We start from the raw sequence: 25,298 nt of genomic DNA, 5'->3' as shown, positions 1-25,298 counted from the left end.
ACACATGCACCTGAGGCACGCGCTGATGTACACAAGGAGACAGTCGCTGGTGTTCAAACCGGCCAGGGGTGCGCACGCATGTTCACCCGCTCTGTGCTGGCAGACCCCTGACATTGCCCCCTCCTAAGAGGCAGCCTCTGGATGCCCAACAAGTAATTTTTTTCAGGGTTGGAAGAAAAAAAAGCACGGATCAACCTTTTAGCATGGATGTCGCTGTCGGGTTCCCAGGAGTTGATTGTATTCCTGGGACCGTTGTGGTCCCATTTCTTTCTTCTATTCCCAGGAGATGTTCTCTGGACCATACCCATTCCATATGATTAGAAATTGTCTTTGCCCTTGCCGCCTTCTACAATCAAGAATGGCCTCCACCTCGTACTTCCATTGACTAAAACAGGCTCAGGAGGTCTGGCTTCTCTATCAGGGAAGGGATCAAGCACAGAAGGTTTTAGCAGTGAAACGTGAAACACTGGGTGAATCTTTAGAGAGTCAGGTAAGGATAGCTCGTAAGAAACTTAATTCATTTTTCTTTTTGTTTGTAATTGTAATTTTTATTAGTTCCGAAAATGAAAAGAACACAATAAAGGTGTAACAGGTATATCGCAGGATGTACATCAAAGAAAAAAGTAAAATAAGTACAAAAAGGATCAGGATAAAAAGATAACAAGTTCCATGAAGCAGTAATAGAACGTTCCCAGCATACCATGAATAGAGAACAGTAATAGTTAACACAGGGCTAAGTCATACAGAGCGTATATACATGGGTGTTTTCTCACAATGAAAGGGTTCACCAAATAGCAGTTCCAAGGGAGAAGAGAAAGAAAAACATAAATAGAGGAAAAACATAGCTTCTCTACCATACTTATTCAAAAATCTTTCAGTTCGTGTGGTCCCCGTACTTCGATTGGTCCCAGGGCTCCCAAATTTTATTAAACTGAGAAACAAAATCGTGAGCTGAGGCCGTGAGAAATTCCATCCTCCTAATCTCTGTTATAGTTTGTAGAAATTGTAAGAGGTAGGAAGGGGTAGTGGACAGCCAACATAGTGGTATAGTCCTCTTGGCCGCTAGAAGAACATAGGAAATCAGACATTTAGTTGATTTGGAAATACCTGGGAAGTGGAGTCCTAGTAGGTAATGGATGGGATCTAGGGGGAGCGGCAGGCCTGTCACAATCTGAAGTGTTTGCATAACGTCTGACCAAAATGTCTGTAGAGATGAACAGGTCCAGAAAATATGAAAGTGTGTACCTGTCTCCGCACCGCACCTCCAACACCTAGATGAGAGGGTGGGATTCATATGGTTAATACGCTCCCGGGTCCTATACCAAAACATCAAAATCTTCACCGCTGTCTCTCTCTGGACAACACATTTGGAAGATTTAAAAGTTGTTTCCCATATTTTAGCCCACAACTGCATAGGAATAGTACGTCCCAATAGCAAATTCCATTTACGCATATATAGGTGAGTATCAGGTAATACTTTTGTGGAATCATGCAGAATATGATATATGGAGGATATTAAATGTAATTGATGAGGGCCCTCAGCGCATAGATGTTCAAAGGGAGTGGGTGCGCCCAGGGCTAGAGTCATTAATTTTTCTTTTTACTGGAAAAGGTCCCATAAATTTGGGTGCAAGTTTCTTTGAAGGACAAGCTAACTTTAGATTATTAGTAGAAATCCATACCTGATCGCCAATCTGTAAGTCCAATTCTCCTCTTCTCTTTTGGTCAAAGGCTCTTTTGCCGTATGCCTGGGCCTTGGACACCGCCTCCTGCAATACCCAGTTATTGCGGCTGAGGAAATCCACTGTATCCTGGACTGCTGGGACTGGAGACTCTGGAAGAAGATCAGGTAGAGATGATAAATGGAAGCCATAATTGGCTAAAAAGGGGGACTGTCCTGTGGCTGAATGACTAGCATTATTATAGGCGAATTCCACTAGGGGCAGCAGGGACACCCAATCGTCCTGTACAAAGGACGTAAAACATCTCATAGCTGCCAACTGTCCCGAATTTCCCGGGACATTCCCGGGACTTGGACTTCATTCCCGGATTTGTGGTGTCCCGGGAAATGTCCCGAAAAATTCGGTTCCGGTTTTTGAAACCGCCGCCGCCGCCGCTAGAGGTCGGCGGCCGGCGGAGACATTGTCTCCGCCGGCCGCCATTTTGTTGAAGTTCAGGAAGACGGCTGGGGGGAGGCTAGACGAAGCTTCTGCGTCGCCGCCCACCCCCTGCCCCGCTCCGCCTCGGCCCGCCCCGCTCCACCTCGCCCCGCTCCGCCTCGGCCCGCCTACCCCCCGCCCCGCTGCCAGTCTGATATGGAAAGGGGCGGGGGTTCTAGGTGGGGGGTGAGCGCGCGCACCGCTGTGGGACACGATGTGAGTGGGGGGGGCACTGGGGACACCTGATGTGAGTGGGGGGGGCACTGGGGACACCTGATGTGAGGGGGGGGGCACTGGGGACACCTGATGTGAGTGGGGGGGCACTGGGGACACCTGATGTGAGTGGGGGGGCACTGGGGACACCTGATGTGAGTGGGGGGGGGCACTGGGGACTCCTGATGTGAGGGGGGGCACTGGGGACACCTGATGTGAGGGGGGGGCACTGGGGACACCTGATGTGAGTGGGGGGGCACTGGGGACACCTGATGTGAGTGGGGGGGCACTGGGGACACCTGATGTGAGTGGGGGGGGCACTGGGGACACCTGATGTGAGGGGGGGCACTGGGGACACCTGATGTGAGGGGGGGGCACTGGGGACACCTGATGTGAGGGGGGGCTCCGCCGGGGACTCCTGGTGTGAGGGGGGCTCCCTTGGGGACTCCTGATGTGAGGGGGAGCTCCGCCAGGGACACCTGATGTGAGGGGGGCTCCGCCGGGGACACCTGATGTGAGGGGGGCTCCGCCGGGGACACCTGATGTGAGGGGGGCTCCGCCGGGGACACCTGATGTGAGGGGGGCTCCGCCGGGGACACCTGATGTGAGAGGGGCTCCACCGGGGACACCTGATGTGAGGGGGAGCTCCGCCGGGGACACCTGATGTGAGGGGGAGCTCCGCCGGGGACACCTGGTGTGAGGGGGAGCTCCGCCGGGGACACCTGATGTGAGGGGGAGCTCCACCGGGGACTCCTGATGTGAGGGGGGGGCTCTGCCGGGGACTCCTGATGTGAGGGGGGCTCCGCCGGGGACACCTGATGTGAGAGGGGCTCCGCCGGGGACACCTGATGTGAGGGGGAGCTCCGCCGGGGACACCTGATGTGAGGGGGAGCTCCGCCGGGGACACCTGGTGTGAGGGGGAGCTCCGCCGGGGACACCTGATGTGAGGGGGAGCTCCACCGGGGACTCCTGATGTGAGGGGGGGGCTCTGCCGGGGACTCCTGGTGTGAGGGGGGGCTCCGCCGGGGACTCCTGGTGTGAGGGGGGGCTCCGCCGGGGACTCCTGATGTGAGGGGGGGCTCCGCCGGGGACTCCTGATGTGAGGGGGGGCTCCGCCGGGGAATCCTGATGTGAGGGGGGCTCCGCCGGGGACTCCTGATGTGAGGGGGGGCTCCGCCGGGGACTCCTGATGTGAGGGGGAGCTCCGCCGGGGACTCCTGATGTGAGGGGGGGCTCCGCCGGGGACACCTGATGTGAGGGGGGCTCCGCCGGGGACACCTGATGTGAGGGGGAGCTCCGCCGGGGACACCTGATGTGAGGGGGGGCTCCGCCGGGGACTCCTGGTGTGAGGGGGGGCTCCGCCGGGGACACCTGATGTGAGGGGGAGCTCCACCGGGGACTCCTGATGTGAGGGGGGGCTCTGCCGGGGACTCCTGGTGTGAGGGGGGGCTCCGCCGGGGACTCCTGATGTGAGGGGGGGCTCCGCCGGGGACTCCTGATGTGAGGGGGGGCTCCGCCGGGGACTCCTGATGTGAGGGGGGTCTCCGCCGGGGACTCCTGATGTGAGGGGGGGCTCCGCCGGGGACTCCTGATGTGAGGGGGTGCTCTGCCGGGGACTCCTGATGTGAGGGGGGGCTCCGCCGGGGACTCCTGATGTGAGGGGGGGCTCCGCCGGGGACTCCTGATGTGAGGGGGGGCTCTGCCGGGGACTCCTGATGTGAGGGGGGGCTCCGCCGGGGACTCCTGGTGTGAGGGGGGCTCCGCCGGGGACTTCTGATGTGAGGGGGGCTCCGCCGGGGACTCCTGGTGTGAGGGGGGGCTCTGCCGGGGACTCCTGATGTGAGGGGGGGCTCCGCCGGGGACTCCTGGTGTGAGGGGGGCTCCGCCGGGGACTTCTGATGTGAGGGGGGCTCCGCCGGGGACTCCTGGTGTGAGGGGGGCTCCGCTGGGGGCACCTGATGCAAGGACGGACTCTGCTCGGACATCTGAAGCAAGGACGGACGGCTGGTGGCAGGCGACGTGGCTGGTGACACGCTCAGGGATCCCACTGATTCTGCATTATGGTGAGTTGAATGATTTCATTTTATATTACAATGTAATAATAGAAATAATGCGCTTCAATCATCCTGACACCATAACAACCATGGTGCCGGGATGATTGAAGCATTAACACCAGGTGTTTGGAGTATCTTTATCTGCTGATTGTTAAACTTTCTAGAATACATATTTCTATTGTGTAGGATCTGGGCCTGCTGTCCCGTCATTTCCCTCTCTCTCCCCCTCTCTCCCCCTCTCTCCCCCTCTCTCCCCCTCTCCATCCCTCATTCATTTCAGACTCTAACCACACCTTCTAGAGCCACGCCCATTTAAGCCACGCCCACAATTTCGCGTAAACCACGCCCATTTTTCGGCGCAGCGCGCTTCGCGCGCCGCACTTGTCTGTTTTTGACAGGCCACGCCTGCTGATGAATGCCCCGCCCCCTAATTATTGGACAGCTCCGCCTACAGCCACAAAAGTGTCCCACATTTTTTTTTTACAATGTTGGCAACTATGACATCTAATGTACAGTTCTAGAGTCTGGTTAGTCCTCTCCGTTTGCCCATTGGTTTGGGGGTGATAAGCTGATGACAGGGCTAGTTCAATCTTCAGAATTTCACACAGGGCCCTCCAGAAACGTGAAGTGAAACGCACCCCCCTGTCTGACACTATGTTTGCAGGAACTCCATGCAGTCTAACAATTTCTTTGATAAATACACGGGCAGTCTCCATAGCGGATGGGGTCCCCTTTAGGGGAAGGAAATAGGCCATCTTAGATAGTCGGTCTACGACCACAAAAATAGCTGTACATCCTTCAGAACATGGAAGCTCGACTATAAAGTCCATGGTGATCATCTTCCAAGGTCTATCAGGTGCAGGTAGGGGTTTTAGTAGCCCCCAAGCCCGGTTTCTTGTAGTCTAGTTCTGGATGCAGACGGGACATGAACTGACATATTTCTTGCAGAATTCTCCTAGACCAGGACACCAAAACGTGCGTTGCACAAGTTCCAGGGTCTTGCGGACCCCAAAGTGTCCTGCCAGTGGGTGATCATGGGGAAGTGTTAGTACTTTGACTCAATGACCTCTGGAACCAAGATTTGACTCCCCCTCCAAAAAAGACCATCTCTGGATGTTAATGTGATTCCGGCGGGTTTTGAAGAGTTCATGGATGCTTCCTTGATCTGGGAGAGAAGATCTGTCTGTAAAAGCATAAAGTTGCCTGCGAGTAGAATAGTGTCTGGAACGGATAGATCCTTGGGATTGTCATACATGCGTGAAAGCGCGTCTGGTTTCACATTTTTTGATCCTGGCCGATAGGTGATATGGAAACAAAAACGTGAGAAAAGGTTTCAGCCGCTTGGCAGGTCTTAGATATTGTTTTTGTGGTCGGTGTATATCAATACTGGATGAGCCGCGCCCTCTAGCAGGTATCTCCACTCTTCCAATGCAGTTTTAATGGCAAGTAACTCCCGATCACCAACATCATAGTTTTTCTCCGCAGGAGAGAGTTTCCGAGAGAAGAACCCCACAGGGTGCATCAAATCCTTACTGCCTTGCCGTTGTGAAACGACTGCTTCTACAGCTATTTCAGAGGTATCAACCTCCAGGATGTAGGGTAGCGATGGATCAGGGTGGCTGAGGATTGGGGCTGAGGTAAAGAGTTCCTTGAGTCTCTCGAAGGCGTTTTGAGCCTCCGAATCCCAGTAAAAGTGTGAGTTTTGTTTGGCCAATTGTGTGATGGGAGTGATTATGGCGGAAAATCCTTTAATAAATTTTCTGTAAAAGTTTGCAAAGCCTACAAAACATTGTACCCCCTTATCCAAGGGTACAGGCCAGTCAAGTATAGCGGACACTTTTTGGGGGTCCATCTTGATGCCTGTTGGAGAGATCACCAGCCCCAGAAACTGGATGTCCTGCTGTTCAAATTCGCACTTTTCCGCCTTCGCATACATTCCGTGCTGATGAAGGCGGCATAAAACCCTGCAAACATGTTCCCGGTGCTGGTCAAGTGATCCACAAACAATTAAAATATCATCCAGGTAGACAATTACAAAAATGTCCAGAAAGTCCCTAAACACGTCATTGATGAGGTGCTGGAAAGTAGCAGGGGCGTTGCAGAGGCCGAAGGGCATGACCAGATACTCGTAGTGGCCGAATCGAGTCCGGAAGGCTGTCTTCTACTCATCCCCGGCCCGAATACGGACCAGGTTGTAGGCCCCCCTCAAGTCCAACTTATTAAAAATAATGGCAGATCTTAGTTTCTGGAAGAGTTCTGGCATCAGGGGCAAAGGATAGCGATCCTTGACCGTGATTTTATTTAGATCGCGATAGTCCACACATGGGCGAAGAGTCTGATCTTTCTTGGTGACAAAGAATATTCCAGCGCCTGCTGGGGAGGTAGAATGGTGGATATACCCCTTGCCCATGTACTCATTAATGTAGATCTTCAATGCCTCCTGCTCTCATTCTGACAAAGGAAAGATACGCCCAGGGATCTCGGCCCCCGGGAGAAGTTTGATCGGACAATCATAGGGGCGGTGAGGTGGAAGGGAGTCTGCTCCCCGCTTACTGAAGACATTGAGGAATTCGTGGTATGGCTCAGGCACAGACTGGCATAGGTTATGATCAATGTCCAAACATAGTAAGGTGGTTGACGGATCGGAGGGTTTAAGTAGGCAATGCTTTTGGCAGTAAGGAGACTGGAACCTCACCTCTCCAGTGACCCAATTGATGTGGGGGTTGTGGGCCTGGAGCCAGGGTATGCCCAGGATCACTGGAAACAGTGGAGAGGAGATGGCATCAAGGGTCAAAAGTTCCTTATGTTGGGAGAGAGTGGTGGCAGACAGAGGAAGGGTCTCCTGGGTCACTCGCCCTGATTTTATGCGAGAACCATCGGCCAGGTAAACCGAAAGTCCATGTGTTTTTTCTTGCAGGGGGGTGGCTTGTTGGCTGGCAAAGGTGGCATCAATAAAGCAACTGCATGCTCCGGAATCAATGATGGCGTTGACTGGAATTGTCTTTCCCTGGAACTGCAATGAGATGGGGAGAGCAAGATGAGTTGTGCTGGCAGATAAGGTTGATTGACTGGCAGGAACAGAGGAAAAACACTTATGCATCTTGACGGGGCAGTTCACGTAGTGACCTGATCCACCACAGTAAAGACATAGGTTCAACTGATGGTGTCGTGCTCGTTCCTCCGGAGGCAAGGTTGGTCACATCAGTCCTAGCTGCATAGGCTCGGAAGTGTCAGGAGCCGAGCTGGCAAGATTCAAGCAAGGTGAAGTCAGGTAACGGGAAGCAGGAACTGGAGCCTTAGCAGTCATCCAAACCGGGCGGCTTTGTTGGGAAGAACGTTCAGACCGGCGTTCTCAGAGTCAACAGTCTATTTGGATAGCCAAGGTAATCAGGCCCTCGAGAGTATCGGGTATGCCAACACGAGCAAGCTCATCTTTCAGTCCCTCAGAGAGGCCCATGCGGAACTGGTGTCGTAGGGCCACGTCATTCCATTTGGTGTCTGCGCCCCAGCGTCTAAAGTCCATGACATAGTCCTCGGCCGCTCTACGACCTTGCTGGAGCGCAAACAAAGCAGACTCGGCCGTGGCAGTCCACTGCGGGTCCTCATAAAGCTGGGCCATGGCTTCGAAGAAAGAAAGCAGAGAATGAGTCTGAGCACAGTTCCCCTCAAGAAGTCGGTGGGCCCAGGTCTGAGGTTCCCCTTGTAACAGAGAGATCACGAACCTCACCTTCGTAGCTTCCAGAGAAAAGGTCCGGGGTTGGAGGGCAAAATAGAGCTGGCAAGCATTGCGGAAGGCTCAGAACTTTGCTCTGTCCCCAAAGAACTCTGGGAACTCTAGGTTCAGGCAGGAGCATCACAACTGAAGGTTGGGAGACAGTCTGTGCAGGTGAGGCGGAAGATGCAGAAGCCGTGTTACCGGAAACAGAGAGATTCTGAACCTGTCCTTCTAGCTTGACATAGCCATCCTGTAGGTATTTTACGGCTTGTGTGAGGGCCGCAAGATGCATGCAGATCTTCTTCATGGTGGAGGTTTCTCCTGCAGGCTCAGTCATGGCTGTTTCGTACTGTTAGGTACCTGGTAGTAGAGCCTGACTGGTAGAAGAAGACCTCTCTTACAACTCTGGTTCATGAGCCAGAGTTGTAAAAAAAATATTAAAAAAAAAATATTAAAAGCCAGCAGCTACAAATACTGCAGCTGCTGACTTTTAATACATGGCCACTTACCTGTCCCAGGGTCCAGCGATGTCGGCAGGCGACGCCGAGAACCCGCTCGGTTCTCGGAAGCTGCCGACGCCATCCTAGGTGAGGCAATCAGGAAGTGAAGCGTTGCGGCTTCACTTCCCGGTTCCCTACTGCGCATGCGCGAGTCGCGCTGTGCATCGTAAGTGGTCCCCGCTATCTCCTGGGAGCTGTGTGTTTCCCAGGAGACAGCGCGGTGGGGACAGGAAGAGGCATAGACTCCCATGGGAGTCTATGCCGGAAGTGGGTGCAAATACCTGTCTTAGACAGGTATCTGCACCCCCCTCCCCCCTGAAAGGTGCCAAATGTGACACCGGAGGGGGGGAGGGTTCCGAAAAGCAGAAGTTCCATTTTTGTGTGGAACTCTGCTTTAAATACACTGCAGCTAACTGAATCAACTGCCTGCCTGAAGTATATTAGAAACAGTACAGCAGGAACGGTGTGCTGTGAGATCTAGCTAACTGAATAAACTGCCTGCTCAAAGTAAATTAAATGATACTCTCTCTCTTTATCTCTTTCTCCGCCAGCAACACACTACACAAGGCCGACATGCAGGTGGCCTTATATAGTGTGGGGCGTGGACTTAACCCCCTGAGCCATAATTGGCCAAAGACACCCTGCCTTTGGGCAATTATGGCTCCCTTTGCTGACGGCGCTGTGATTGGCCAAAGCATGCGGGTCATAATGCATGCTTGGCCAATCATCATCCAGCAATGCACTGCGATGATGCAGTGCATTATGGGGCGTGACGCGTCGCTCAAATTTGGCACGAACGCCCCATAATGTTCGATCTTTGGCAAACGATCGAACAGCCGATGTTCGAGTCGAACTCATGTTCGACTCAAATTCGAAGCTCGTCCCTAGGAGTGAGTGTATTGATACATAAAGCTTTGGCATATCAGGAACTGGACTCTCTGGTGAATTCTGTAGGCAGATTTGTATTCTTGTATTGTAAATTATTCACTGTAACCCTGCTCCTAGCCTTTGTTTACATCCCACCGCCATTCTCACAGGAAGTACTGCAGATGCTGTTGTCATACCTGGCAAATAAGCCTGATGTTCCGGTGTTGATTATGGGGGACTTTAATTGTTACCTAGACCCCAGACTAGATAGACAACGCAACTCACCCCCCCCAGAGGAGGCAGGGGTATTGCTCTAAGCCGCCTGCTTGCTGAAATGGTCTGGACTGAAATATGGCTCATAGGCAACCCAGAAATAAAACAATTTTCATGTTTTTCCAAAACCCATGGCTCCCTGTCATGCATTGATGTGTGTGGGCACCCCAAACCTGATTAGTTACACCTAAAAAGTGGAATACATTCCGAGCGGAGTATCAGATCATTCCCCCTTAGCTCTGTGGTTGGTCACCCAGCATCCCACCTCTCTGCCTAGGGCCCCGTGGAAGCTTAATAACTTTTGGCTTAAGCTGTTCACCTCCCAGGAATGTATAGCCACCCAAATTGATGAGTTCTTCTGGGTCCCATTGTCACTATACAGATCATATACAGAAGTGGGAGACGTTTAAGGCATACCTTAGGGGGGTGTTTATTATGGAAATTGAAATTGTCAAGTGGAACTCCTCTGCTCTGCTTGAACAAGTAGGAGATCAGGTGCAACAGCTGGAACTGTCATATGTTACTGATCCATCGGATTCTGCGAGGCATGGATGTCCGCTCAGGACTCCCTGGACCATCTGAGATCCTCTGCTGCAGATCATAAGAGCAGGAGGCAGAGAGTGGCCGCAGTTAGCTGCATCTGTCGGTCATTGTCTCAATACCCCATGTAAGGGAAAATACGCCCTGTTAAGGGCGGGGGGGGACTATTGCGGTACTAGATAAGGTGAAATATTCAGTACAAAAAAATAAAGAAAAAAATATAAAAGAATTTCATTTTAATAGAGAACATGATTAAAAAATGACAATGTCACATACAGTTGTAATTAAAAACGGAAGCAGTAAATACAACCAATTGGATTACAACCCATAGTAATGGTGGGCACAGATAGAGCTTGGATTCTCATTTTTGGTGCTGGAGGTTGTTAAACCTAATCCCAGGGGTGGCGATTGGGATCGCTCGATACTCCAGAGAGAATCTCTGTGGATTGAGCGACTCAACGCCACCATTCCCCCTGGTTTAAATGAATCCGTGTCCTATAGGGCTTTCCTTTAAGTTCTTTGTGTGGTCCTTCTTTCCCTTTCTGTTCCCTTATGGTCCCTTTCCCCCCTTCCCCCCCTCCCCCCTTTTTCCCTTTCTCCCCCCCCCCCCTCCCCCCCCCCCCCCCCCTTTTTTCCTCCCCTTCCCCTTCCTTTTCCTCCCCTTCTTTCCCCTCTTTCCCCCCCCCCCTCTCTCCTAATCCCCCCCTTTCCCCCCCCCCCTCCCAATGATCCCTCCCCCTCCCCCCCTTTCCCCCCCCCCTCTTTTCCCTTCTTCTTTTCCCTTTTTCCCCCTTCCCTTTCCTTTTCCTCCCCCTCCCACCCCGTATCATTGGGTTGAAAACTTTCCATTGAACCTTTTTGCCCATAGTGGATGTCCTCTATGCCGTTGGTTCTGACTTTTTGTTGCTTAGATACAATACTATGTACAAAAAAAATTTTTTTTGCCCACTTTTATTATATTGTAATTTGTTTTGCGTGATTTGCTGTGCAAGGATGACCTCCCCCTAGTGCAATCCCCTGTGGTTCTGTCTCGCCTTGAGTTTCTCTTCTCTGTGGCGGACACATGTTCGCCCTGGCAGCTTCACAGCTGCTTGTGTCTCCGTGTTCGGGAACTTGATTCCCCTTAACAGGAGCGCGCGCTTGCGCAGTAGCACCCTACACTGCACCTGCGCAGTGCGGACGAACAGATCCGGTGACGTCAGGGACCGCCTCCCGTGCCGTCCCTGACTTCCGGGTTGGGGTGCTCTTATAGCGGCCGGACGGCCGCTATGTGAGCTTACAGCCTTCTGACACTGCACTCATCGAGGATACCGCTGTGGGTAAGTGCTGCCGCTCTCTCTCTCCCCCTATCTCCCCAGTTCTGAACTATATCGTTTTCCACTACTTGTATCCCTGTTGAACTTTCTCATGTGTTTTACTTATACGGCGCTCCCTGTGTGATCGCCTGCTGTACTACTGGAGTACCTTTTTGATACTCCTGTTTTTACACCACTTTCAACCGGCTACCTTAACCCCTTCTAGATGGCTGTTCTTGACTGTTGGGCTACTTTTTTCTAAGACCCTGCTGTTATGGTAATCCATTACTATTTTTGTTTGCAGCCTCGGCTGTGACCCTCTTTGATATACATCTCTAGCCCACCTGTGTGTGGAGGGGAGGAGGGGCTTGCAGTGCCATCCTTACAGCGGTTGATGTCCCCTATATATTCGCTATAGGACCCTCTACTATATGGCCCGCAATCATTCCAGTCTATGTGTCTACAATAACTAGTACTCCTGGGGTGAGTGCTAGTTCTTTATTCTTGTGTGCAACTCCTTTTAATATAGCCTTTCTCGTTACACTCTATACCAGGGGCCTCTCCCCTCCCTGCTCCTTCTCTTTCCCCTCCTTTCCCCCCCCCCCTCTTCCCCCCCCCTTCCCTTCCTCCCTTCCCTTTTCCCGTTTCCCCCCCCCCCCCTCTTCCTTCCTCTCTTCTTTCCGCTCCCCTCTTCCTCCCCCCCCCCCCTCCCCCTCCCCTCTCCCCACTGTCACTCACCTTCACTGGTTTTTCGGTTCTTTATTTGCACACTGGCTTTTACTGTAGAGACACATCTCCGGCACACCCCCCCTACTTCTCTTTTATATACTCCCTAGTTGATATTCAGTATATAATTTTTATAAAATTTACTTATTCAGAGGCTGTCTGTTATCCCCTGTGTCCGCCACAGGGGGAACCACTTGGGGCCTTGTACACCCACAGGGAATTGCTGAACGGGTGAGCTCATCCTTTTTCTACCTAGACTGTATGTAAATGTTTAAAGTAGTGTTTAATACTTTTTGCTGCATTGAGAATATATATTTCTTTGTTTTGTATTGGTTATAATTATTGTATGTTGTATCACAGATTCTGCTCTCCTGAGGAAGCGGTTAAAACCGCGAAACCGGTCGAGAATCCAAGCTCTATCTGTGCCCACCATTACTATGGGTTGTAATCCAATTGGTTGTATTTACTGCTTCCGTTTTTAATTACAACTGTATGTGACATTGTCATTTTTTAATCATGTTCTCTATTAAAATGAAATTCTTTTAAAAATGAGAATCCAAGCTCTATCTGTGCCCACCATTACTATGGGTTGTAATCCAATTGGTTGTATTTACTGCTTCCGTTTTTAATTACAACTGTATGTGACATTGTCATTTTTTAATCATGTTCTCTATTAAAATGAAATTCTTTTATATTTTTTTCTTTATTTTTTTGTACTGAATATTTCACCTTATCTAGTACCGCAATAGTCCCCCCCCCGCCCTTAACAGGGCGTATTTTCCCTTACATGGGGTATTGAGACAATGACCGACAGATGCAGCTAACTGCGGCCACTCTCTGCCTCCTGCTTTGTGCTTTTGCATTAGACACTTGGGATGATGGTACTTTTATTGGGTATTGTATTTGTTTGACTTAGACGCTGTTTCCTTACTGCAGAACATAAGAGTTTTTTTTACAAAACTTGCTTTCTATGAGGAGGGGGAAAAGACTGGACGCCTACTGGCCAAGATTGCTAGATCCCAGCAGCAATCCCTGGCTATTGGGGCTAGTCACTCATCTAGTGGTCAGGTGGTCAACAACCCAGAACAGATAATCTCTGAGCTGGCCTCCTTCTATGCTGACCTTTATGAGTCGAGGGACGCTTACTCAGATGCAGATCTTGACACCTACCTCTCCAACATAGACTTGTCCTCCTTTTCTAATACGGCTATGCAACAACTAGATGCGCCCCTAACTCTGGAGGAACTCCAGGCGGATGCCTGTTCCTTTACCACATGCAAGGACCCAGGGAGGATGGCCTCCCAATGGAGGTCTATAATCAATACGGTGAGCAGTTACTTCTGAGGCTATTGGAGGTGCGTAACGCCTCACTGGAGGAGGGTCCCCTTCAATCTTCAATGACCAGGGCAAATGTCATATTGCTACTCAAACCAGGGAAGGACCCGGTTGACCCCCGGCTCCTACAAACCCATCTCTCTCCTCCAAAGCGATGTTAAGATCCTGGCTAAGGTCTTGGCGCTTCAGGTCAACGGGATTATATCCTCCATTATCCACCCTGATGAGGCAGGATTTATGCCTCAGAAATCCATAGCCACCATCCTTAGACGACTTTTTCTTAATATGCAGCTGTAGGCTGATAACCAGGGTATTAGAGCTCTATTATCCCTTGATGCCAACAAGGCATATTAATACCACAGATGCTCTACTTTTTGTACAACTCCCCTATAGTGATTACTCATAATATTCAGAGTGGTTAATACCCTTTTTAGATACTACTGTGAAATACGGGTACCCCAGGATTAAGATGGAGCAGCTACAGTACCCAAAGAACAGCGGAGGGTTGGCACTACCAAACCCCTGGCTGTACTATCTGGTGGCCCAGCTGCAGAATCTGACTGGCTCCATGGTCCATGATCCAGTGGGTTCATCAGGACAGTTAAATCTGATGGGCACTGGGGCAGAAACTGTTCCGATGGGCCTGGAGGCACAGGTATTTCACAAATCCAATAGACAGGTGCCTACCCTTTCACTAATCCAAAATATATGGAACAAGGGCAAACAGATGCAGGGGGTGCAGGGGTTCACAGAATACAGCCCGATCTGGAATAACCTATCCTATGTTGAATTGACTAAGTTGCGTCAGGGGCCTAGGTGGAGAGCCTTTGGGGTGTCTCTTTTGTCCCACATATTCCGTAATGGTAAGCTGAAGTCCTTCCCTGAACTACAAAGTCAGTTTAATCTACCTCCCTCCATGTTTTATTCCTACCTCCAGCTCAGGCATGCAGTGGGCGCACAGGAAGATGCAGGTGGCTGGGTTATGTCGTCTACCCCTATATTCCACCTATTGCAGTTTAGCACTGAAACTAAGGGCATTATCTCACATTGTTACCAAATGTTGCTGACACACTATCTGAGGGTGCACCCCATTAAGGCAGTATACATGTGGGAAAGGGACCTGGGACCGCTCACGGGAGGCCAGTGGGATGAAGCATTGCAAGCAATAACTATCTGCTCTTTAAATGTTGCACAAAAAGTATCACAATTATACATTGTACTCAGGGTGCATTACACCCTGCAAAAGCTCCACAAGATGGGCAGGTTGGCGGACCCCTTGTGTGGGAGGTGTAGGCAGCACAATGGGGATCTTATCCATCTCCTCTGGCGATGCCCAAATCTTTACCGTTACTGGAGCCAGGTACTTGGAACACTCAACCAGGTGTTCCAAACTGCTGTACCTCTAAGCCTAACTCACTGTATACTGGGAGTTCTGGAAGAGGTGGTCCCGGAGGAGATGGTGAGGACCGCTTTCTCCAGGGTGCTGTTTCAGGCCCAAAAACCTATTCTGATGGGTTGGAAATCAATCTCACCACCTACTGTTGCCTCGTGGATAACACACATGAGGAACACCCTTATTATCGAAAGATATATCTATCAACACAGGGGGAGCCCGGGTAGATGTGAATGTATTTGGTCACCATGGTTGGATACACCAGGACTGAGTCTCAGGGAATTCGTGATGTCCAGGCTTCTACAATGCCCTACAGGATAATTATGCCTTGCCTGAGACACAATGTAATGGTTATACTAATTTTATGAACAAGTTTTTGACGTTATATGACCTTGGATAGTATGTATAATATTTTTGATGGCACTACGATAAACCTGATATGTAAATGTAGATTTTTGCAGGCGCAATGTATGTACATGGGAAGTTGTTTACATATGTTTAATAAAAACTTTTTTGATAAAAAAAAACAAAAAACAAAAAAAAAATGAACCTGCCTGCCTAATGTAGCATAATCTATCTCCGTCCACACACTATACACGGCCGCTATGTAAGCAGCCTTATATAGTGTGGCGCGTGGACTTAGTCCCCCTGAGCCATGATTGGGCTCTCTCAGCAGAGCACGCTGTGATTGGCCAAAGGATGCAGGTCAGGTGCATGCTTTGGCCAATCATCCTACAGCAATGCACTGTGATCCCGCAGTGCATTATGAGGCTTTCCACGCCACTCTAATTTCCCGCAAACGCCCCATAATATTCGCTGTTCTGTGAACGGGCGAACACCCGATCTTCGAGTCAAACTTATGTTCGATTCGAACATCGAGCTCATCCCTAGTCGTGACAAGATCTCGGCAGAAACTGACCATTAGCCTCTGATATCTATTTTCAAGAAACCACTTTTGTGTGCACCCAAACACCTACAGAGTATGTTGGTAATGTTACAAAACTATTGTCCAAATGTCTATAAACCTGGACTTGAAATGTACATTAGTGATGCAGAGCTACAGCAGCAGGTGCACACCTGCACAACACACAGTCTACAATGTTCAACGGGACCTGGATGTCCTGTCACAGATCAATTTATTAGATTTGACCCTTCAATAAGTCATGTGTGGTGTGACGTAATGCGTAGGGAGCAGCTGGGTGACGTCACTTCTGGTTACGGCCGTGACCAGAAGTTCCTGTGTTTGGCACATTTTTCTGCTGATGGCGTTTTTGCCATTTTAAACTGTTATGTTACTTTATATTTTTAAATAAAATTAACTATTTTTAACTACTACACTATGGAGGCTCTTCTCTTCTACCCTATGGTCTTGGAGACAATGTTTTAAAGGAGCTGGCTGGTTGTGGAACTTGGATTCTATGGAGAAACAGCCTTGATATTGCAGTGATCATTTGTCCAGGATATACCCACGGAGGAGGAAAAGAACATATCAGTGTTATACGTCTGTTGTTGCACGACTAGACCCATTTGGGGTCTATCTTTAAGGTGAGAGGCTAGCACACACAGGGTGTGGATTGCAGAGGGATATTTACAAGCTATCATATTTTATCTATGTAGCGGTACCCCTGTAAGGGCTGCTGATTTGGTTACTTAGCAATCCGCCAATCACCCTGCTGCCAGACCCCCATCCATCAGTGAAGACAACGAACAGTCATTTGCACAGTTTTGTTATGTTTATTGCAGGGTACAACTTGGGTGGGATAAAGGAAGATATGAGATGCCCATAGAATTTGATGTATTGATCACAATACTGAACAGCCTTGGCTTGATAATCAGATTTACTTATAGTATTTAGCACATTGTAGAACATAGTTCAAAGACCTTGGCCCTGCAAACCGATGTACACCTTGCATCCTCAGCTTCCTTCCTCTGCATAACTTCCCTGCAGACCGTTACTCCGCTTCGTCTGATGCAAGTCCTGTACTGCAAAGCTACTGAACTACTTCTTTACCTCCATTGGGACAAGACAGAATCAATCTGAATAATTCCACCTTGCAGACCAGAATGGGATTGTCTTAGCGAGTCAAAGAACCAGAGGCATACACCGCCTCTCCCCGATGGTTCAATGGATCAGACAACCACACAGTCTTTGGAAGGTATTACCAATGTGCTAACTAGGCCAGAGATAACACGGTATCTCCCCGATGACCTGACACATGGCAATAGGCAGACTACTGTTCCCAGCCAGGCCATTACTGTCAATGCTGTGTTCCCCGGCCACAGCATTCTGCACTACTCTTGATAAGTTCCTCTTTTCTGTTTCCTTCACACTGACCTTTCTCCAAAAGAACAGTTCTGTGTCCCTGGTCACAGAATGCTGATCTATTCTCCTCCGCTTTACTGCCACTTCCTCCGCTTGATCTTCTCCAGCATACAAGTCCCGTGTTCCCCGGTCACAGCAGCTTGATACCTTCTTTAGAGATGAAGATCTTTATCTAGAGCTCCCTCCTTTCCTCCATTCCTCCTTCTCGCTCGGCGCATCCCCACATATGGGGAAGCCTGGAGTAGCAACTCAATATTCCATTCTGTCTTTCCTGCTCTGCAGAACTCCTCCCTGGAAGCATGTGACCCCAGCTTATATGGGAGGCCTGCCCTCTGCCAATACCGAAAGATAATTGGTCAGGGCTCCTCACACGTCCTGCCTGCCACTCAGATCTCAAGTCCAACCTCTCTTCCAGAACAATCCTTCTGAAAGCAGGGGAGGCATCTCTGAGTCAGAGCACAGGTGGCCACACCCTTCACTACACCAGACACTCCCAATCCCAGAATCAAACAACCAGGCCTAGCCTACAGCACAGGCCTGGCTAAATTTACCTGCAACTGGGCCCTGAGTTAGAAAAATCCTACTCTAGCACCTACCTTTACGTAGAGGGTGCTACATTTACAATTGGACTCTGTTTCCTTTCCCTCTCGATTTTGTTTCATTTTTTTGTACATATTTTTATTTCCAAAAGAGACTATTGCATATTACTTTTAGATACTTTGGATACACTTTATTATTGGATCACTTATCCTTATATTGATCTGTTTGCCCAATTTCTTTGATGTCATTGTATTGCACGGTTTGCACATTGGGAAGTGAGATATTTGCATATTATTAGCACTTTATTATTAGCACTTTATATTTAAGGATTGTTTCACTGCTTCACTATATTTTATATTTACTCATTGGTGCTGGCAACACTATAGAAGTTCAGCAGCTTTATATTTACCTCTTGCATTAAGCACTTTATTACTCGCATTGTTTACACTTCTAGTAGCGCATTAGTACTTCACCTATACATATCTGAAGGATACCATGAGGATGAGATAATGAAGCCACATATATCCAGTAAGTTCTTCTGTACCAAACACACCAGCCGGGAAAGAGAGCAGCTCTTCAACACCTTCTGGAGCTGAACAGGATTCCCCGGGCAAAATCACTGTGGTCTTGTGAAGCGTTCGAGTTTCAAGACCACCAAATAGACTCAGAATCTGTAGTGTATCTACCAGTAACACAGCGTGTTATGTTTAAGACTGTTCACAATCTGTTTTTAGGTTGTTTACACATTTTTAGATTGAATGTAAAAAAAGAAAATGTTATGGACTTCTTATATAAATACAGTGACTCTATTTTAATACATTCTATGGTAATATTGCATTGCTTGTACTTCATGTTTCCTGTTCTGTGTTTGCTGTTCCTGTTATACAATTTAACACGACTCCTCAAACAGCTTGCAGCGTCTTCATTTCTATACTTGAAACAGCCGTGTTCACACTTCGAGACGTTTCTTGAGCTGCAGTTCCTCTGAGCTCCACAAGGTGGTGATCTCACCTCTACCCAGTAAAAAAGTCTCTATGGAATACAGACAGGAAGTGATGTCAGATATAGACAGGAAGTGATGTCAGCTAAAGACAGGGCGTTCCATTTGATAAGACGTAGAGAGAAGACGCTGCAGGATCTGGCGGCAGAGGAGGTAATATGTATATTAACCCCTTCAGGGGGATCAGTTGATGATTAATATATTTTGCTTCCAAAGCTGGCCATACATGGTTCAGTTTTATTATTCAACCAGCAGGTTGAGTGAAAAAAACTAAAGTGATTCCCCCATCCACACATTGCACTATTGTGTTCTGACAATGGGGGGCGCTCCTCCGCTCTCAGAATACACAGATCAGTGATGAAGCTATTGGCTGCAGCCGCTGATGGAGTGACTTTTATCCGGCAGTGACCACACATGTATGGAAATGTGACCGATCCCTGCTGAACCAGCTGAATTTCCATGTCTCTATGGTCACCTTAAGTGATTGTAAGGGTTTTTTTTTTTTAAGCCAATGGCTGCGCTGCTATTAATCTATCCAGTCAAGAGCAGCACTTGGCACCAGCACTCAGCAAAATCCATCCCCACCATTAGGAGCTCTGGAGAAAATTGTCTGGTATTTACACTCCATTCCTCCGCATGTCACCTGATCACATGAGAGCTTACTTTCACAGATTTCTGACAGATTTCTGTATGGTAAAGGTCAAAGTTCACTCTTCAGTTTAGGAGATGTAGGACACACCCAGGAACAATGATTTGGTTTGCATGGGAGCCTCATATAGAGGACCCCTCAAATCTCCCCATCCAAATGTCCCTCCATCCAGAGTCTATATGTCCTATGACATCACACTGACCTCACAGCTCCTCCTCCCAATGTCCATCCATCTCTTTTTGTTTCTGATGCTCTCAGTATATGGGCAGACCCTTGGCATCCTCACTAGCAAAGTGGGACTGTTGGTCCTGCATTGTATGTAATGATGTCAGAATACCTGAAACAGGCTTTGAACCTGCATAGTGTGGGGGTCCTGTGTGGGTAAGGTATACCTCAGTCTGATGTGGGGCTTTAATAAAATGGAAACCTGATTGTGAGGTGAGGAGGATTCTGAGAATATCATTAAAATTTTACTATTTGTGTTCAGATCTAGCGTTTTACTCCTGTGAAGTCTGGAGATCATATGACCATCACATTGCCTCCACCTCCCTCCCTGATAGAATAGAGAAATACAAAGAAGATTCTAGAAGTCACCAGAGAGATCATGGAGGAGAGGTGAGCGGTGCTGGGAATTCTGGGACATTATCCAGTAACAGACAAGGGATGTGTCTGGATGGTGACTGTATCATTGTGTGTGTCAGGTTCCTATAAGGTGTCAGGATGTCACTGTCTATTTCTCCATGGAGGAGTGGGAGTATTTAGAAGGACACAAGGATCTCTACAAGGACCTCATGATGGACAATCAGCCGCCCCTCACATCACCGGGTAAGAGGAGACTTTATTGTAAAGGAGAGAGCAGTACGGAGGGTCCACCTAGATCCCCCATCATCTGATAAACACATAGAAACAATGTATTCAGTCAGTGTGTGTGTTTCCTACAGATGGATCCAGTAATGGGAACCCACCAGAGAGATGTCCCCGTCCTCTGTATTCCCGGGATTCCACACAGGAAGATCACACCATCCCTCACCATCATCAGGTAGATGAGGAACAATCACTGATAGTATCATTAGGATCTGTACATTATCTGCATTGATGTAATTTTTATTGTATATTCAGAGTGGAAACCTGAGAGATTCTAAAGTTGAAGTTAAAGAAGAGATAAAAGAAGAGGATGGAGTGATGGAGGAGTCAGAATCTCTAAAACAACACAAAGATCTGTCCCAGGACACCATGGTGGAGTCATCCAGCTACAGAAACCCACCAGAGAGATGTCCCCGTCCTCTGTTTTCCCGGGATTCCACACAGGAAGATCACACCATCCCTCACCATCATCAGGTAGATGATTGACAATTATTGGTAGTTATGATTTATACACAGCATGTTTGTTACAGTGAATGTTTTATTACATCTTTCAGAATGGAAACCTCAGGGATGATAATATTGATGTTAAAGAAGAGTATAAAGAGGAAGATGAGGAGTATGGAGTGATGGAGGAGTTTTCAGAAGGACATAAGGATATGATGAAGCCACCTAATACCAGGAACCCACCAGAGAGATGTCCCCATCCTCTGTATTCCCGGGATTCCACACAGGAAGATCACATCATCCCTCACTGTTACAAGGTTGGTAGAATGGAGCATCTAGAACATGGACTTGTGGAGACAATGTTTATATTTTTTTATGGGATGTCACAATAATAAATCTTATATCTTACAGATGATATTCTCTCTCATTTTCTTCATTTAGAGTGGAGATCCAATCGATATAGAATTTGAGGTTAAAGCAGAAGAAGAAGAGAGGTATGTGAGGGATGATCAGCAGTCTATGGAGAAGGATGGAATAACGGGGACATTTATAGAGGAGGACACTCCTACAGAGATCAGCACAGGTGGGTCATTAACACTAAATACATTCCTCCACCCATACTGCTCACTGATTGGTCCAGAGTAGGGAGGGGACTGGGTGATATCAGCCTGTAATCCCCTGATCACTTTCCTAAGCTGTGTTCACAGTCCTGTATTCCTGTATTTCTCAGATAATCTTCCTTCTTTGTGCTGCAGACTCAATTTATGTATCTAGACTGGATTTATGGACATCTGGGGTTCAGCTGGCAGCAACATGTTGATTTTCACCATAGGTGTTACTAGACCTTGACACCTGTGGAATGTGTTTTGGGTCTTCTGGCAAGATCTCTGACAGAACAATTCTACCAGGGTGTCAGAAACCACGAATCAGACTGAGACAGAAGTACAGTTAAATCACACTTGTGTTAATAATAATTAAAAAAAGGTAAACAGCCAGAGTTCAGAAACCGGAACTGATAGTCAGACAAGCCAAAACATCAGGGAGCCAGAGATGAGAGTAGTAGAACAGCAAGCAGGATCTGGAGCCAGAAGGAATGTCAGCCAAGCAAGTCTTTAACAGGAACACAGGAGAGCGTCTCTAGAGATGTGACCAAGGTGAAGGCAGAGATCATCTAGACTGGATGGCTTAAGTAGGCAGGACTGATGAGCAGGATATCAACAGGTGAGTCACTGTGGAGAGATAGGACCTGGCAATTAGCCAACAGCTGAGCGGCCAGCTTTAAGAAGGAAGGTCTGAGCCCAGCCCTGACAGTACCCCCTCCTTAATGACCCCTCCCCCTCAGAGGACCACCAGGTTTGAGGGGAAAACATCTTTGGAAATCACGGAGGAGGACAAGGGCATGTACGTCCAAGGATGAGACCCAAGAGCGTTCCTCCGGACCGTACCCTTTCCAATGCACCAGGTACTGTATGCGCCCACGGATGAGACCCAAGAGCGTTCCTGCGGACCGTACCCTTTCCAATGCACCAGGTACTGTATGCGCCCACGGAACCTATGGGAGTCAACAATGGATTATACCTCATACTCCTCAACCTGTACAGGGTGAGGACGAGGCACCGAGGTGGTAAAGCGGTTGCAGACCAAAGGTTTTAATAAGGAGACTTGAAATACGCATATTAGAAGGAAGGTCTAATGCGTAAGCCACTGGGTTAATCCTGTGAAGAATACGGAAAGGCCCAATAAACCGAGGTGCAAACTTCAGAGAGGGAACACGAAGTCGGAGGTTGCGAGATGACAGTCACACCCTGTCCTCAATCTGGTAGGAAGGTGCAGGCAGGCGTCTGTGGTCAGCGTGGAGTCTTTACCTATCATTAGCATGTGCAAAGCCTCCTTGACTTGTGCCCAAGTGGAACGAAGACCACGGAGATGCTCCTCTAATGCAGAAATATTCTGTGGAACAAATAAGTCAGGCAATATGGAAAGTTGGAAACCATAGTTCGTCATAAACGGGGATAATCGGGAAGCAGATTTCAAGGCATTATTGTGAGCAAACTCTGCCCACGGTAATAGGTCTGATCAGTTGTTATGATGGTGAGAAATATAGCAATGTAGGAATTGCTCCAAGGACTGATTGGCTCGTTCTGCGGCCCCATTAGACTGTGGGTGATACACAGAGGAGAAAGCAAGCTGAAATTCCAAATGTGCACTAAAGGCTCGCCAGAACCGGGACACAAACTGACTACCCCTGTCCGAGACAATCACCTTGGGTGTAAGCGAAAGATCTCCCAAGCTAAATGGAAGCCAGTTCCTTAGAAGTGGGCAGCTTCTTAAATGGAATACAATGGGACATTTTTGAGAACCGATCAACCACCATAAGGATAACTATGTTGCCCTGGGAGTTGGGTAACTCCACAATGAAATTCATAGACAGGTGGGTCCAGGGCCTCTCTCCATTGGGTATGGGTTGTAGGAGGCCCACTGGAAGGTGTCGTGGAGTCTTACTTTGAGCACACACAGAACAGGCAGCTACGAAGGTGGTTACATCAGCACGTAGACTAGGCCACCAGAATTGAAGGGAAATGGCCCAAAAGAGTTGATTCTTCCCAGGGTGGCCAGCAGCCTTGGGAGAATGGTAAGTCTGGTAGACCGTATTCCACTCTCAGAGACTAAAAATCTCATAAGCGGCCGCCATAATATATCTGTGGGACATATACAAGTACAACACCACACCTAGACCAGGCAGAAAAGCCCTGTAGTTTATATAATTCGGGAAAGTTGCTATTATTCCAGATACTTGACCACTCAGTATCCCGTATATTGGAAATGTTGTTTGGCCTTTTTACATATTTTATCTATAAGATAGTCAGGTATTTTTCGGAACTCTCCCGCTTCTATGCATTCCACAAGGCCGCCACTTGAAAGTAGTGTGCGTACAATGTTTCTTGTGGGGTCAGAGGACTCGGGGTGCTGCCACACCATTAGATGCTGCAACTGAGCCGTTATGATATAGTAATAAGGGTTCGGAACTGCCAGTCCTTCGCCTCCTGTAACGTTTCCAGCCTGATACGAGGCACTTGTTTCCTCTATATCAAGGAGCAGAATATGGTGTTACATTTTTTTAACACATGAATAGGAATCCAAATTGGTGCATTGTGAAGCGCATACAAGAGTTGTGGACTCCAGATCATTTTTATCAAGTTACACGTACCTACCACGGAGAGAGGTAATTTAATCCAGCTAGCTGTTTTTTTCCTGAAATTTATATATCAGTGGGTTTATATTAAGTTTAACATAAAGGTCTAGGTTGGGGTGAATAACTAGGTCTAGGTTGGGGTGAATAACTATGCCTAGATACCGAAATGTATCTACCACCCTAATCTGTTCCACTGCTGGGGGAAGAGGATCAAGTGGGTAGCAGTGTGGATTTGTCCCAATTTATTTTGAACCCCGAAAAGGTTCCAAACCTAGAGATTAATTCCATAAGGCTGCTTTCACACTGGGGCGGTAGGGGGCGTCGGCGGTAAAACAGCGCTATTTTTAGCGCTGTTTTACCGTGGTATTCGCCGAAAAAGGGTTAAAACCAATCGTATAGCGCGGCTATTGACGCGGTAAAGCCACGCTGTCCCATTGATTTCAATGGGCAGGAGCGGTGAATACACCGCTCCAAAGATGCGGCTTGCAGGAGATTTTTTCTTCTCCTGCCAGCGCACCGCTTCAGTGTGAAAGCCCTCGGGCTTTCACACTGAACAAACAGCAGCGGCTGTTTTGGGTCGGTTTGCAGGCGGTATTTTTAGCGCGATAACGCCTGCAAACCGCCTCAGTGTGAAAGGGGTCTAAGAGTTGTTAGAGAGGCAGATGTGTCACACAAAAAAAGGAGCGCGTCATCCGCATATAGGGCTATTTTATCTTCTACGTCTTCCCGTTTAAAACCACATATAGCCGGGTTCCCCCTAATGGCAGCGGCCAGAGGCTCTATGGCCAGAGCAAAGAGCAATGGGGATAGCGGGCAGCCCTGTCTCATTCCCCGGTGGAGATTAAAAAAAAGGAGTATAATGTGTTATTGATTCTAATGCAAGCTTTCGGTGCCTTGTATAATAGTTTGATCCAGGAAATAAAGGTCTCCCCCAAGTTGAATTTTTCCAGCACCCTCCACAAGTTATTCCATTCTACACTATCAAATGCCTTAACGGCGTCTAGTGAAAGAATAGCTCTTTGACCCTGAGTATCTGTTGGAATCTGCATATTTAGGTCTAGTCTACAAAGATTATGTGCTGTGGACCTGTTGGGTATGAATCCCGATTGGTCTGGGTGCACTATTTTAGTCACCACCTTGGACAATCTCATAGCGAGGACTTTAGTAATCAACTTTAAATCGTTATTCAGAGGTGATATGGACCTGTATAACTCA

The 25,298-nt window shown here is 48.5% G+C and overlaps 1 protein-coding gene across 1 annotated transcript in view; it reads left to right on the top strand.

Annotated features, from left to right (window-relative positions):
• Window positions 1-25,298, top strand: part of LOC141121791 (uncharacterized) — a 428,955-nt gene that overhangs the window by 303,140 nt on the left and 100,517 nt on the right. Inside the window, exons 19-26 of the mRNA XM_073611510.1 lie at window positions 13,259-13,668; window positions 19,053-19,086; window positions 20,070-20,197; window positions 20,284-20,407; window positions 20,524-20,621; window positions 20,702-20,920; window positions 21,001-21,207; window positions 21,332-21,473. Coding sequence (XP_073467611.1) covers window positions 13,259-13,668; window positions 19,053-19,086; window positions 20,070-20,197; window positions 20,284-20,407; window positions 20,524-20,621; window positions 20,702-20,920; window positions 21,001-21,207; window positions 21,332-21,473 — 1,362 coding nt within the window. The remainder of the gene's footprint in view (window positions 1-13,258; window positions 13,669-19,052; window positions 19,087-20,069; window positions 20,198-20,283; window positions 20,408-20,523; window positions 20,622-20,701; window positions 20,921-21,000; window positions 21,208-21,331; window positions 21,474-25,298) is intronic.

This window comes from Aquarana catesbeiana, unplaced genomic scaffold, assembly GCF_042186555.1.
Source record: "Aquarana catesbeiana isolate 2022-GZ unplaced genomic scaffold, ASM4218655v1 unanchor232, whole genome shotgun sequence".
NCBI classification, from domain to species: Eukaryota; Metazoa; Chordata; class Amphibia; order Anura; family Ranidae; genus Aquarana; species Aquarana catesbeiana.
This window is presented reverse-complemented; position numbering and strand designations above follow the sequence as displayed.